This window comes from Oryzias latipes, chromosome 21, assembly GCF_053564925.1.
Source record: "Oryzias latipes strain Hd-rR chromosome 21, Olatipes_Hd-rR_3.1".
In the NCBI taxonomy this organism is placed as follows: domain Eukaryota; kingdom Metazoa; phylum Chordata; class Actinopteri; order Beloniformes; family Adrianichthyidae; genus Oryzias; species Oryzias latipes.
This window is the reverse complement of record NC_136257.1, coordinates 35,413,443-35,427,227: the sequence shown is the minus strand read 5'-3', so window position 1 is coordinate 35,427,227 and position 13,785 is coordinate 35,413,443. Positions and strand designations below refer to the sequence as shown.

Genomic DNA, 13,785 nt, shown 5'->3' with positions numbered 1-13,785 from the left:
AACCTATGAAGCATGTTTTTGGATGGTGGGAGGAAGCCGGAGAAAACCCACTCATGCATGGGGAGAACATGCAAACTCCACACAGAAAAGTCCACCATTGATGTTCTGTTTCAGGTCCCCCAGCTGGGGCTCAAACCAGAGACCTTCTTGCTGTGAGGCAAAAGCGCTAACCACTGCTCCACCGTTCATCAAGTAAGACAAGAAAAAAATGGCAAACTGGACAAAACTTTCACAGCCCCAACCGCCACCCACGCCATTCAGTCTAACCATTTTGGAATACTCAACTAAACATGTGGCTCTGAGAGAAGCATGTAAGAAAACTCCAGATTGGCTCCAGAATACTGACCATAAATATTCAGCTGTGAACATGCCAACGCCTTCAAGAAAAGGCTCCAAGGACAGTTCCAAACACTGTGTAAGAATAAAAGGTTTCATTGAGTGACTGCAATGTCTACGTCAAATGTCTACGTCAAAGCAGCGTGGATTTCGGCCATTGATGAGACCAGCACTCAGACAGGACTGGCGATGGTTGGATGACCGTGGCCTCAACGTGATCCAGAGAGTGAAGATTCAAACTGCAGGCATTCCAAAGAGACCCAGACGAGAAAAAATAAGCCGGGATTCAAACCACAACACAAGGTTTTTTTGGCCCGACATTGATCACCTAGCGTGTGGGACAGAAGATTCTCTTCACCCTTGTTCTATCCTAGGCACTTTAACATTGGGAGGTGGGTCATCTAGACCCACTAGACAGAGCTCTGAACCTTTTTTCTTCAATGATTTGTGATCTTCACTGGTGTCCATGGATTACATGAAATCTTTCCACCTTTATCCACCTTTGTCATGGTAGGGAGAACACGACAATGGAAGGGGGGGGGGGTCATCAGAGATAGCACAAGGGTTAAATGATTTATTCTCAATTATTATTACAATTATTGTATTACTCAGCAAATACCACATTCACTGTTGCAAATGGAGAGGCAGTGTACTGTCTTTTCTAAATATATCATAGCTCAATAAAACCTGGAAAATGGCCAGATGAAGGTTTCAACCAAATTTTACTTGGTTATGGTTTTAGTTTCCTTTAATTTTTTTGGCTACTCCTTCATTTTCTTTCCTATCGTAAGTATTTTGTCATTTTGCTCATCACATGACCGTCTCATGTCTTTTCTGCAGCCTCTATAATGTTTCTGTATTATCCCCTGTAGGACTATGAATGCTTGTGATCTGTTCAATAAAGAAAAGACAGATCAGAGCTGAGGGCCTCTAGTGGTGGACAGATGTTGCTGTTACATGCGAGGGTTATGTTGCTTCAGACACACGAGGAGTTTATTTGTAAAAAACCCTTTCCGATGTGAGGATAGTTTATTTTTCTTTTGACAGAAGACAGAGGGACAGGGGTCAGTCACAGACTTAGACCCCAGCCAGTACTGAAACTGATCATTGAGCTTCTTGAAGTTCTATCTTCCTTTCTCAGCCCCCCCCCCCCCCCTCCCCCCACAAACCTGTGGTAAGGTTGGTAGAGACTGAGCCTCACTACCCCCTCTGTGGTAAGGTTCTCAGCATCATGAGTTTCTCCCATTATGCTTGTGTCAGTCAGGAAAACCTGCTGGGTGCATCTGTGCAGCTGCTGGGGAGTCCTGCAGGTGGATCCCACCACATCTGCTTGAGTCACACCTGGACTCTGTGATGGTGAGCCTCGTGCTACCTCAATGATTTCCCAAAGACTGGAGCACATGCTGAAGCTTCCACAGATGATGTGGTCCAGACGGACGATGAAGAAGCCCCGCCTCTGCAGCACGTCTTCTTCATCTGCTGCGGGGATTCGTGCTGTCATCACTTGAGAGAAAACATCTGAAATATTAATGTCAGGAATATTTCAGTGAAAATCTGCTTCTGTTAGGAATTTGTATTTTTTTATAATCAGCTGCTTCTGAATGATTTAGGACTTAATTTTTGTCATTAGATTGTCTTTTTTTAAAAAACCTGAAACGTTTTTTAACGTGTTGACCAGAGTTTTAGTAGACTTGCAGGTCAGAGATGTTCTGAAACTCCAACTGGGTTTTAGGGTGTGGCCGTCAGAGTGGGTGGTAACATATTGATGGACTTTGACTCCGCCCTTCCCTGGTACGAGGTTGAAGTCAGCGTCTAAAGTCATTCGTTACCCATAAGTTTTGAGGCAAAAGTGAACTAAAATCTAGCAGTCAGAAGGTAAGACCGGAGAACGTCCCGACCATGAACATGGTTTATGATGAGACAAAATCAAACTTCCTTTAGAGGCAGACAATATATAAACAGATTATATTTCCTCTGAGGCCCGGTTCCCAGCTGACCCACAGAGTGGTACCGGCATGCGGGTTGGAGATCTCTGCCATCAGAGAGTTTAGGCGGAACCACAACCAATAAACAGGTGGAAAGCCAGAGAGAAGATGTTTTAGTAAAACCGTCGGTTTGCCACTTGATACTACGGAACAATCTAATCGGGTCGCTTCAACGCGGCAGAATTTCCATCCTGACCTCAGCTGACATGAATATGGTCAGGAGGAGGACGTTCTGAGGTAAATCAGCCTCTTAGCCACGAGCGAGGGCATCAGGAATCTGAGGAGGCATTACGCCGCTCCCAAGAGGGTTTCTATTTTAGGCCCTTTGTCAACATTGTCTGTCAGGTCTGGCAATAGACTCGGTGAGTTATGACATCACCATCGGGGGAGGGGGGAGGGGGTTGTATGGAATGATGGGCTGTCTGTTCATGGTGAGACACTCTGCTGATCCAGGTAAACTTCAAGAAGATGTTTCATCAAACATGAGTCCATCCATCCATGCATCCATCCTTTCATCCATCCATCCATCCATCCATCCATCCATCCGTCCATCCGTCCGTCCGTCCATGTCAGCACTCTGTTCTTGGTGAGACGCTCAGCTGAATCCTGGTAATATTGGGTTTAGTCTCGATCAGCCGTCATAGCCTGATAAAAACCTGTTTTCTATTGAAAGCAGTGGAGCAAACATCACTGTCTCATTAACTCCACAACATCAACTGCTGTTAGAAGACCAGCAGTCATGGAAGAAGTGGGGTCGATGTTAAGGTCAGCCCAAAAAAACAAAACCCACTAGCTTTAGCTCAGACACTAAGGCCTTCAGCATGTTCACAATAAAAGCTAAGAGACTTGAAGAACAGACAGTTCTGGATAAAAAGAACTTAAAATAAGAACTTTGGATCCCAAAATGCATCTGAAGAATTTTTGAAAGGACGTTTCCTGAACACAAGAGACCAAATAGATGTTTGGTCTTCATGCTCTGTACCACATTTAGACATCCCTCTGAGGTGCAGGCAGTATTTTTCTAAACTGTAAACGCTGTGAGAACGTTGAGTCAGGAGTTGTCAGGTTAAGGTGCTCCACTTGTCTTTGGGTTTGGTGGATGCGTCTGCAGACCTTTTGCTCGTGTGCTGACAGATTCCAGCTCCTCTTAAAAACTCGGACATCAAAGCAGATTCAAGGAGAACCTTTGGCTCCCTGCTGACCAGTGGTGAGGAACGGCGGTGGAACACTGATCTGCTGGTTTTGGATCTGAAATGGACTGAAGGTTTCTGCTGGACATGTGAAGGTCTGTGCTCGTCCTCCAGGAGCCTTCTCCTTGTTTTCTGTTCCGCTTCCAGAATGATGGAAGGTGTTTTCTGCATTTATGCATCAGCCAGGGAAATATCAGGAAGGGATGGTGTAAGGCGTGGCCTCAGATCATCCGTGACCACTTTAAAGCAGCGTCTAGTGTCTGCTTTCCTGTGGGACACGCCCCTCTGAGGGCCCATTATTCTGGCAGGTGCCCTATTGTCCCATCCATGCAAGCCTTTCAGATGCACAACACTGAAAAATGCCCCAGGAGGGGTGGGGGTGACCTCACCTCAAAAGGAAGAAGACTCAGGAAAAGTTCAGCATCAAAAGAAGACTATGGTGGGGGGGGGGGGGGGGTCATGGCAGTGCTGAGTGACGAGGAGGAGCACAGGAAACCCATTTTGTTCTCTTTCCAGGTCATTTCTAATGAATTTTGAATCATTTGGTTGTTGAACATGTCATGACCCCCCCTCTGTTAGTGGTTGTGTCTTTGTGTGACCTTATGGGAAAGTCCTTGTAGTCTGAACAAACACAACAAAAGATCCGCCGACAGACCGAAAGATGAAGAACGTTTCCTAACGTTTTATCCCGCGCTGACATTTCTCAGGAAGTGAGGAGGCGACTGAAGCTGAGCAGATCAAAGACGTCACAAAGTTTACCTGGTGTCAGCCGCGCTCAGACGGTTGAGCTTTTCGTCCCTTTAAAACCCAGTTTGAAGTATCGATCCATGTTTCTGTCTCACTTATTAAAAAGGAGGCGTTCAAGTGTCCGACAAAAACCGCTGGCTCCTGTAAGAGACTCATGTAACCCTTGTGCTATCCTAGGCACTTTAACGTCCATCTCTCTCACCCTTCCATTGAGGTGTTCTCCCTACCATGACAAAGGTGGATAAAGGTGGAAAGATTTCATGTAATCCATGGACACCAGTGAAGATCACAAATCATTGAAGAAAAAAGGTTCAGAGCACTGTCTAGTGGGTCTAGATGACCCACCTCCCAATGTTAAAGTGCCTAGGACGGCACAAGGGTTAACCTGTGGAGACGTTTTTATGCTGCTTTACTGTTGAGGAAACGCTCTAAGAGCTTTAAGACTGTTTCAAATGTAAACTTTCCTTCTTTTTTGAAAATGTTGCCATAAACTGAACCAAGTGGTCATGAATGAACAACCGGGATGAAATCTAACTTTAAAACAGCTTCTCTGTGAAAAATTTGAGCTGCAGGACTTTTGTAGTTTCAGAGGTCTGCAAACATCTGAAGGAGGAACAGGTTTCCTCAGAAGGACAGGAACTCCTCATGACATGGAGTTCCCAAAAGAAACCTGCACCCGGGTAGAACCGGGAGATTCCCTGAGGTTCTGCTGAGCTGCCTAGACTGGTTCCAGTTCTACCATCATCTTTGCCCTGATGGGTTAAAGCAGGACTGTCTTGAACCCCCAGACTCACCACCCTGCCTTTGACCAGCTGGACCATGAAAAGTCCCCTTCACAGAACAATCAGTTGGTGTTAACCCTTGTGCTATCTTAGATGACCCCCCCCCCTTCCATTGACGTGTTCTCCCTACCATGACAAAGGTGGATAAAGGTGGAAAGATTTCATGTAATCCATGGACACCAGTGAAGATCACAAATCATTGAAGAAAAAAGGTTCAGAGCACTGTCTAGTGGGTCTAGATGACCCAACTCCCAACGCTAAAGTGCCTATGATAGCACAAGGGTTAAGTCAGTCAGGGATCTACTCATTTCATGGGGGGGGGCAGTTTTAACTAAAAAACAGACCAAGTGGCTAGGATAGACCAAGGGTTACACATACAAATGTTTGTTTCATTTTTAAGTCGTACCTGGCATTAGGCAATAAGGTTCATTTATGGTATTTTAGAAGTAGCTATTGAACACATTTCTGAAGGGAATTTGGTTTCTTTACTTGGTAATTGTGCCTCGAAATGAAACATTTTTTTTGTTTTTGAAAATTTCACATCCTTTTAAACTATTAAGTACTTTATCTTTTTTTTTAACTTCTTTGTATGTTGTGGGAGAAACAACTGTCATGTGCTTTAAGCATGGATTCTAAAAGTCCCAACAGGAGAGAGCTGGCTGAGGAAGCAGACAGGACCGCATCCCACCACACAAGCAGCTTTGTGGTCCTGACTTCTCCTTCAGTGCTTGTAGAGGCAGGAGGTCACCGTGGTGGAAGGTGGGGTGAGAAGGTGAGGAGACTTATGGCTTGACATGGAGACACAGTTGGGGGGGGCTGTGAGGTGGTTGACAAGGCTTCAGTTGTTACACTGAACCAGGGAGGAACAAGCCACACATGAGGACATTGTGAACTCTCACAAACAACCCAGTGAGTGCCGCTGACCTCTGCACCTCCACCGCCGCAGTGCCAGCTGAGGAAAATTGGAGAACAGGTCATTTGTGATGGTTTTGGAGCTCAGAGCTGGACTGAAAGCTGCTTTTGTCATTGACACCAAGAGCTAGTGTTTGTCTGCAGGTGATAACTCAAACACACTTTCACCTCCCAGCCCCCAAAGAAATCCGAAGAGCCTGAATATTCTGACCGGCGTGTTTACATGACACATTTTTGTTCTGATCAGGCGTTCATTCGATTAGTTTTGTCCATGAAAACGCAGATATTGATGCCCTCAGCCCTCTTCATAGAGACAGCAGCTCAGAGTTATTAACATTCCAGTGGTGGAAACCTTGGCCTGCATCGGGAAACGTGAAGAGACAACGACTGCCCCGCCTCCACCCCTCCCCGTCTGCTAGCTGCCTCCCCGCCCTGCTATTTGCCCTGCAGGTGACAAAATCCCTGCAGATCCACAGAATGTTTGCAGACCAAAGCTCTGGTGACACAAACCTGCACAGATATGCAAACTGAGACCGAGCAGTCGGCGTGCACATGCAAAGAAGCTACGACAGAAACTCCACGTGCACGCTCATCGTGCACAGTCCAGTTCTAACCCCGCCCTTTTGCATCATTGGATGTCAGAATAAAAACCCTCAATTATCAGAAGACAGAAGACATGAAAATCCTTAAGAAAACATTTATTTGACAGGAGCTGAAGGTTCGGACTGAAGTCGCAGATGAACAAACGATTCTTTAAATAGAAACTTGGAATTTGCTTCTGGACAAAAGCACGGCTGGTTCAAACCCTGATTCACTTTCTCCTTCTCAGCAGCTAAAGTCTTGGCCTCTTTGGTTCTATAAATCATGAAAATCATCTGAAACTAGAAAAATAACTTTTCCTGGCAGCTTTTGTTTTGCTGATCTCTCAACTTTTTCAGTGCAAATGTCACACAGATCCTTTTGAAAAGATCCTGTTTCAAGTATTTCAAGCCAGGAGGAAGCAGAGACGGCGTGGATGAAGCCGTTCCATTGCATAGCTCTCATGGCACGTATGAAGGGACCTGACGGGACGCTCAGGCCCCGCCCAAAGCATCTTTTCTCTTAAAGTCATACAAGTGCTTTTCAGGTTGTGCATTTCACCCCCCCATCTGACATCTCCGTGTCCCGTGCACGCACCTCGTGCACATCAATGCTGCAGAGGGGAAGTGCTGCTGTTCAGAGCCGAGAGTCTCAGAGCTTTACTGTTGGGGCGGCCGAGGGCAGGGTGAGCGGAGGGCGGGGTCATCCTTAAGCGCTTCATTCGTCTTCTTTCAGATGACCTGCCATTGTTTTTGACTAGAAATGGCAAACTAGCCCTGGTTTAATGGCGGGCCGTTGTCCCAGCACCGGCTTGAACAGCTGTGCAGGGCGGACGGCCAGCACGTTGGGTACCCGCACAACGGACGAGTACAGAAGGCTTTCCAGCCTGGGGGGGCCTCAGGCACAGCCGCACTCCTCCACGATCATGTTGGGCACATCCCTCTTTATGATGTTATACTCGTCATCGAAGTACAGCATGGACATGGTGCTGAGTTTGGTCGGGATGCAGCAGGAGCTCACGGAGCCGGTGTTCATGCCCCGAATGCGGTACTGGTTCACCACCGCCGTGTGGAAAGATGAAATCGACCCCGGAACCCCAGCCATGTAGGCGGGGCAGCTGCCCTGGCAGTAGTTACCATAGTACCCGGCCGGGGCAATAATCCAGTCATTCCAGCCGATGATGCGGAAGTCGATGTAAAACTGCTGCCGGCAGCATAAGCCCCCGCTGTCGCCGTCACACTCCAGCCCTCGCTTTCGGATGCGGTGCCGGCCGTCCCCCTGTTGTGCACGCACCACCAGGAAGGGCCGGTGCGACGGCTTGTCAGGATCCACCAGAACAGGAGCCACGCTCGCGGCCTGGCAGCCCTCACAGTGAACCTGCAGGTCCTGGCGGCGGTTGCCCTTCTCAAAGATGGCCCTCACTGCCTCAGAGAGCAGGAAGGTATGCCAGCCGCTGCGCTTCAGGTCAATCCGCTTGTCCACCCGGACCCAGTGACCTGCCTCCCGTCCCGCCCCCCCTGGACTCCTGTTAGCGCCGTTTGGAATGCCTGCTTCCAGGTAAAGGATCTTGACCGTGACCTTCCTCCGAAGACCCTTCTCGGGTCCTCCAGGCAGCAGCTGCAGGTACAGCCAAAGGTGCGCCTGCGTCACCAGCAGATTCTGATGACCCTCGTTTGAGATGTGGAAGAACAGGCCCAACCCAGGCGCTGTGCGCTCGTCTGTGGAGACAGAAAGGTTTGACAGTTTAATTTTTGACCCTTCAGGGTCGTCTTGATAGAACCAAACATGGAAGCACAGACGTTGTCGTTTCTCCTCTGACGGGTCAGTCCATCTCTGATCATCTTTGATCATCTTTGTACTTTAAAAGGTGAGATGGACCGAATCTGTGGAAAAGTGGAAATATCGTTCCAACAGAAACCAAACCAACATCAACAGCAGAGCAAGAAAACAGACGACTCCGTGCACGCAAATGTAGGACTTTGACAACCTTCAATGTTCCTGTAGTTTTGATGTGTTTCTACATTTAGATCAGGCAGCGTGTGATCTCCGTAGGACCGACCGAAGCAACATGAACGTCTGGGACTGATCTGTCACGTCTACTCAGATTCCTCTTTACTCACACAGATGACTAACTTTGATCGTTCAAACAAACTTAGCCGAGTACAAAGATTTGAAGGGTTTTTGTAGTAGTCCTGGTTTTCTGGCTGCTTTTCAGTCCAATCCTTGCACCCGAGCATCCGCAGGACTTGACGGGATGACATCATCTCGTCAGGCACTCCTATATGGGGTGGGGGGTTTCTGAATTGTTTAAGTCTGGATGAATGGAGCCAGAAGTTCTTAGAGTTTTTCTGGTTTAACGGATTCCCTCCGAGCCGGATCCTGAGCCCGCCGCTGCTCCTCGTGCACTTTGAGGATTTGACTGTTAAAGAAAGTGTAACACGCACACTATCACAGAGAGCCCCCCCAAGGGCCTTTTCCCAGCAGATACTTTTGCTGTTGCTTTCAAACATCAGCTGACCCCGCTGGCAGCCCCTTACTGGCTGGCTTGCTTCTGGATCGGGCTCAGTTGGCTTCTGGCTCAGAGTTTGAAGTGACTGGACTGAAAGGGGTGGACACGGCTGAGCCCGCAGGGGGTTCATTGAGTTCAAAGTTGGAGCCCAAACTAAAGCCCCCCCCCCCCCCCCCCCCCCCCACTCCCTGAGAGTGGAGTGACAGCATAAGGGCGGCTGGCGTGCAGCGCCGCATTCACACGTGTGGGTCTCCTGCAGAACGCACGTTAGTGACATGCACAATTGAGAGCCCCCATGGGGTTGTCCAAAGAGGGGCTGTCCACAAGTGGGGGCCCCCACTCCTGTCTACTGGTTCTGTTCAGAAGCCTAATGATGACTGCAAACTGACTCCAGGCAGTTGGAAGGTTTGGACCTCAGGAGATCTAAGCCTGTCGGGGAACTTCCACCGGGGTGTTTGTCCAGTGATTAGCATGTCAGAATCAACAACATGGAAACGGCCCCCCGCCCTTAAAGGTACCTCACCTCCACACTCAAAGGCCTGTTCAGACCAGCAGAACCGTGGCTGTCTAAGACACGCCCACATGCGGTACATAAAGGCCCACCCTCAGAGAGAGATCCACCACACATCAACTGCTCGGATCCTAGTGGCTTCTGGGTAAAGGCCCCCGCCTCATTTCAGTGGGTGTTCGCAGATACTGACTTGTATTAGAATGCCATGGCGTTAGCCGGACATAAAAGAGTTTCCGTGTTTGTGGGATGACATTCACAATGGAAGGAAGGACTGCAGGCAGCCAAGATGGCGTTTGCAAAGCGCCATCACGTATGTTTGTAGGCGACGTGCGGCGCAGCAAGTTTTGCTCGCGTGACACATGAACGCAGACGGAGCAACGAAATGTTGGTATGCGGATGGCGCCATGGAGGAAAGATGGCGTACAGAAAAGCTTGCATGCAGGGGCCATGCGGGAGGGGGGGGGGCATGCGGGGGGGGGGGGGGGGATGCAGGGGCCATTAATGGGTAGCAGCATCCAGGCGCCACGTGGGGGGGGTGCATGCAGGTGCCCTGGGGGGAGCGGCATGCAGGTAACATGGGGGGGCCATCCAGGCACAACCATGTTTTACGGGGGGGGGGCAGCCAATTTCCTGTTCATTCAATCATGTTAAGGACGATTCAGAAAGCTAAAAATTCTTCAATAAATCCAGACGTTTGTTGTTTGAGTTTCCCGTCTGGACGTTCTGTAACTTTCAGGCAGAAGGATTTAGAACCAGCAGCCCCTCCATGGTTGTTCTAACTGAAAACAAGGATCTTTTTTTGGTCTTAGTATTGAAATGTAAACAAAACTTGAAACTTTGATCAGAATTCTGGAAAACCTCACAGAAATCAGATCTTCTCTACAATAGTCACAGAGAGCAGACAGGAAGTGATGTCACCTTTACCCCAAAAACGTTGTGAAAGCTTCCTTTTGAAAATGGTTTTAAATTCTGACTGTACGGAGTCAAGAACACGACGGTGACAAAAAAAACTCTCTAGTGACATCATCACCAGTGTCTCCCCATCGTAACGCCAAACAAACAGACTGGGAGGCAGAGGAGGAGCTTCCATTGAGCTAAAACGACAGAACTTCCAGAGGTTCTGATTCTCTGGAGGTTCTGATCATCTGGAGGTTCTGATCATCTGGAGGTTCTGATCGTCTGGAGGTTCTGATCATCTGGAGGTTCTGATTGTCTGGAGGTTCTGATTCTCTGGACGTTCTGATTCTCTGGAGGTTCTGATTGTCTGGAGGTTCTGATCATCTGGAGGTTCTTATGGTGTGGAGGTTCTGATTCTGTGGAGGTTCTGATTATCTGGAGGTTCTGATTGTCTGGAGGTTCTTATGGTGTGGCGGTTCTGATTCTCTGGAAGTTCTGATCGTCTGGAGGTTCTGATCATCTGGAGGTTCTGATCATCTGGAGGTTCTGATTGTCTGGCGGTTCTGATTCTCTTGAGGTTCTGATCATCTGGAGATTCTGATTGTCTGGCGGTTCTGATTCTCTGGAGGTTCTGATCATCTGGAGGTTCTGATGGTGTGGTGGTTCTGATTCTCTTGAGGCTCTGATCATCTGGAGGTTCTGATTGTCTGGCGGTTCTGATTCTCTGGAGGTTCTGATCATCTGGAGGTTCTGATGGTGTGGTGGTTCTGATTCTCTTGAGGCTCTGATCATCTGGAGGTTCTGATTGTCTGGCGGTTCTGATTCTCTGGAGGTTCTGATCATCTGGAGGTTCTGATTGTCTGGAGGTTCTGATTCTCTTGAGGTTCTGATCATCTGGAGGTTCTTATGGTGTGGAGGTTCTGATTCTCTGGAGGTTCTGATTCTCTGGAGGTTCTGATTCTCTGGAGGTTCTGATCATCTGGAGGTTCTGATTGTCTTGCGGTTCTGATTCTCTTGAGGTTCTGATCCTCTGGAGGTTCTTATGGTGTGGAGGTTCTGATTCTCTGGAGGTTCTGATTCTCTGGAGGTTCTGATTCTCTGGAGGTTCTGATCATCTGGAGGTTCTGATTGTCTTGCGGTTCTGATTCTCTGGAGGTTCTGATTGTCTGGAGGTTCTGATCGTCTGGAGGTTCTTATGGTGTGGAGGTTCTGATTCTCTGGAGGTTCTGATTCTCTGGAGGTTCTGATCATCTGGAGGTTCTGATTGTCTGGAGGTTCTGATCGTCTGGAGGTTCTTATGGTGTGGAGGTTCTGATTCTCTGGAGGTTCTGATTCTCTGGAGGTTCTGATTCTCTGGAGGTTCTGATCATCTGGAGGTTCTTATGGTGTGGAGGTTCTGATTCTGTGGAGGTTCTGATTATCTGGAGGTTCTGATTGTCTGGAGGTTCTTATGGTGTGGCGGTTCTGATTCTCTGGAGGTTCTGATCGTCTGGAGGTTCTGATCATCTGGAGGTTCTGATTCTCTTGAGGTTCTGATCATCTGGAGGTTCTGATCATCTGGAGGTTCTTATGGTGTGGCGGTTCTGATTCTCTGGAGGTTCTGATTCTCTGGAGGTTCTGATCATCTGGAGGTTCTGATTCTCTGGAGGTTCTGATCGTCTGGAGGTTCTGATGGTGTGGTGGTTCTGATTCTCTTGAGGTTCTGATCATCTGGAGGTTCTGATCGTCTGGAGGTTCTGATTCTCTGGAGGTTCTGATCATCTGGAGGTTCTGATTCTCTGGAGGTTCTGATTATCTGGCGGTTCTGATCATCTGGAGGTTCTGATGGTGTGGTGGTTCTGATTCTCTTGAGGTTCTGATCATCTGGAGGTTCTGATTGTCTGGCGGCTCTGATTCTCTTGAGGTTCTGATCATCTGGAGGTTCTGATTGTCTGGCGGTTCTGATTGTCTGGCGGTTCTGATTCTCTGGAGGTTCTGATCGTCTGGAGGTTCTGATCATCTGGAGGTTCTGATTGTCTGGCGGTTCTGATTCTCTGGAGGTTCTGATCATCTGGTGGTTCTGATTGTCTGGCGGTTCTGATTCTCTGGAGGTTCTGATCATCTGGAGGTTCTGATCATCTGGAGGTTCTGATTGTCTGGCGGTTCTGATTCTCTGGAGGTTCTGATCGTCTGGAGGTTCTGATTGTCTGGCGGTTCTGATTCTCTGGAGGTTCTGATCATCTGGCGGTTCTGATTGTCTGGCGGTTCTGATTCTCTTGAGGTTCTGATCATCTGGAGGTTCTGATTGTCTGGAGGTTCTGATTGTCTGGCGGTTCTGATTCTCTGGAGGTTCTGATCGTCTGGAGGTTCTGATTGTCTGGCGGCTCTGATTCTCTTGAGGTTCTGATCATCTGGAGGTCCTGATTCTCTGGAGGTTCTGATCGTCTGGAGGTTCTGATTGTCTGGCGGTTCTGATTGTCTGGCGGTTCTGATTGTCTGGAGGTTCTGATTCTCTTGAGGTTCTGATCATCTGGAGATTCTGATTGTCTGGCGGTTCTGATTCTCTGGAGGTTCTGATCATCTGGAGGTTCTGATGGTGTGGTGGTTCTGATTCTCTTGAGGCTCTGATCATCTGGAGGTTCTGATTGTCTGGCGGTTCTGATTCTCTGGAGGTTCTGATCATCTGGAGGTTCTGATTGTCTGGAGGTTCTGATTCTCTTGAGGTTCTGATCATCTGGAGGTTCTTATGGTGTGGAGGTTCTGATTCTCTGGAGGTTCTGATTCTCTGGAGGTTCTGATTCTCTGGAGGTTCTGATCATCTGGAGGTTCTGATTGTCTTGCGGTTCTGATTCTCTTGAGGTTCTGATCATCTGGAGGTTCTTATGGTGTGGAGGTTCTGATTCTCTGGAGGTTCTGATTCTCTGGAGGTTCTGATCATCTGGAGGTTCTGATTGTCTTGCGGTTCTGATTCTCTGGAGGTTCTGATTGTCTGGAGGTTCTGATCGTCTGGAGGTTCTTATGGTGTGGAGGTTCTGATTCTCTGGAGGTTCTGATTCTCTGGAGGTTCTGATTCTCTGGAGGTTCTGATCATCTGGAGGTTCTGATTGTCTGGAGGTTCTGATCGTCTGGAGGTTCTTATGGTGTGGAGGTTCTGATTCTCTGGAGGTTCTGATTCTCTGGAGGTTCTGATTCTCTGGAGGTTCTGATCATCTGGAGGTTCTTATGGTGTGGAGGTTCTGATTCTGTGGAGGTTCTGATTATCTGGAGGTTCTGATTGTCTGGAGGTTCTTATGGTGTGGCGGTTCTGATTCTCTGGAGGTTCTGATCGTCTGGAGGTTCTGATCATCTGGAGGTTCTG

General features: G+C 48.3%; 1 protein-coding gene across 10 annotated transcripts in view; it reads right to left on the bottom strand.

The window, feature by feature from the left end:
• Positions 1-6,635: 6,635 nt before the first annotated feature.
• LOC144988853 (inhibin beta B chain-like) overlaps positions 6,636-13,785 on the bottom strand; it is a 43,705-nt gene continuing 36,555 nt past the window's right edge. For all 10 annotated transcript variants that reach the window (XM_078939974.1, XM_078939981.1, XM_078939982.1 and 7 more), the window contains one exon: positions 6,636-8,249. In XM_078939974.1, the coding sequence (XP_078796100.1) occupies positions 7,429-8,249 (821 nt within the window). In that variant the 3' untranslated portion in view covers positions 6,636-7,428. The remainder of the gene's footprint in view (positions 8,250-13,785) is intronic.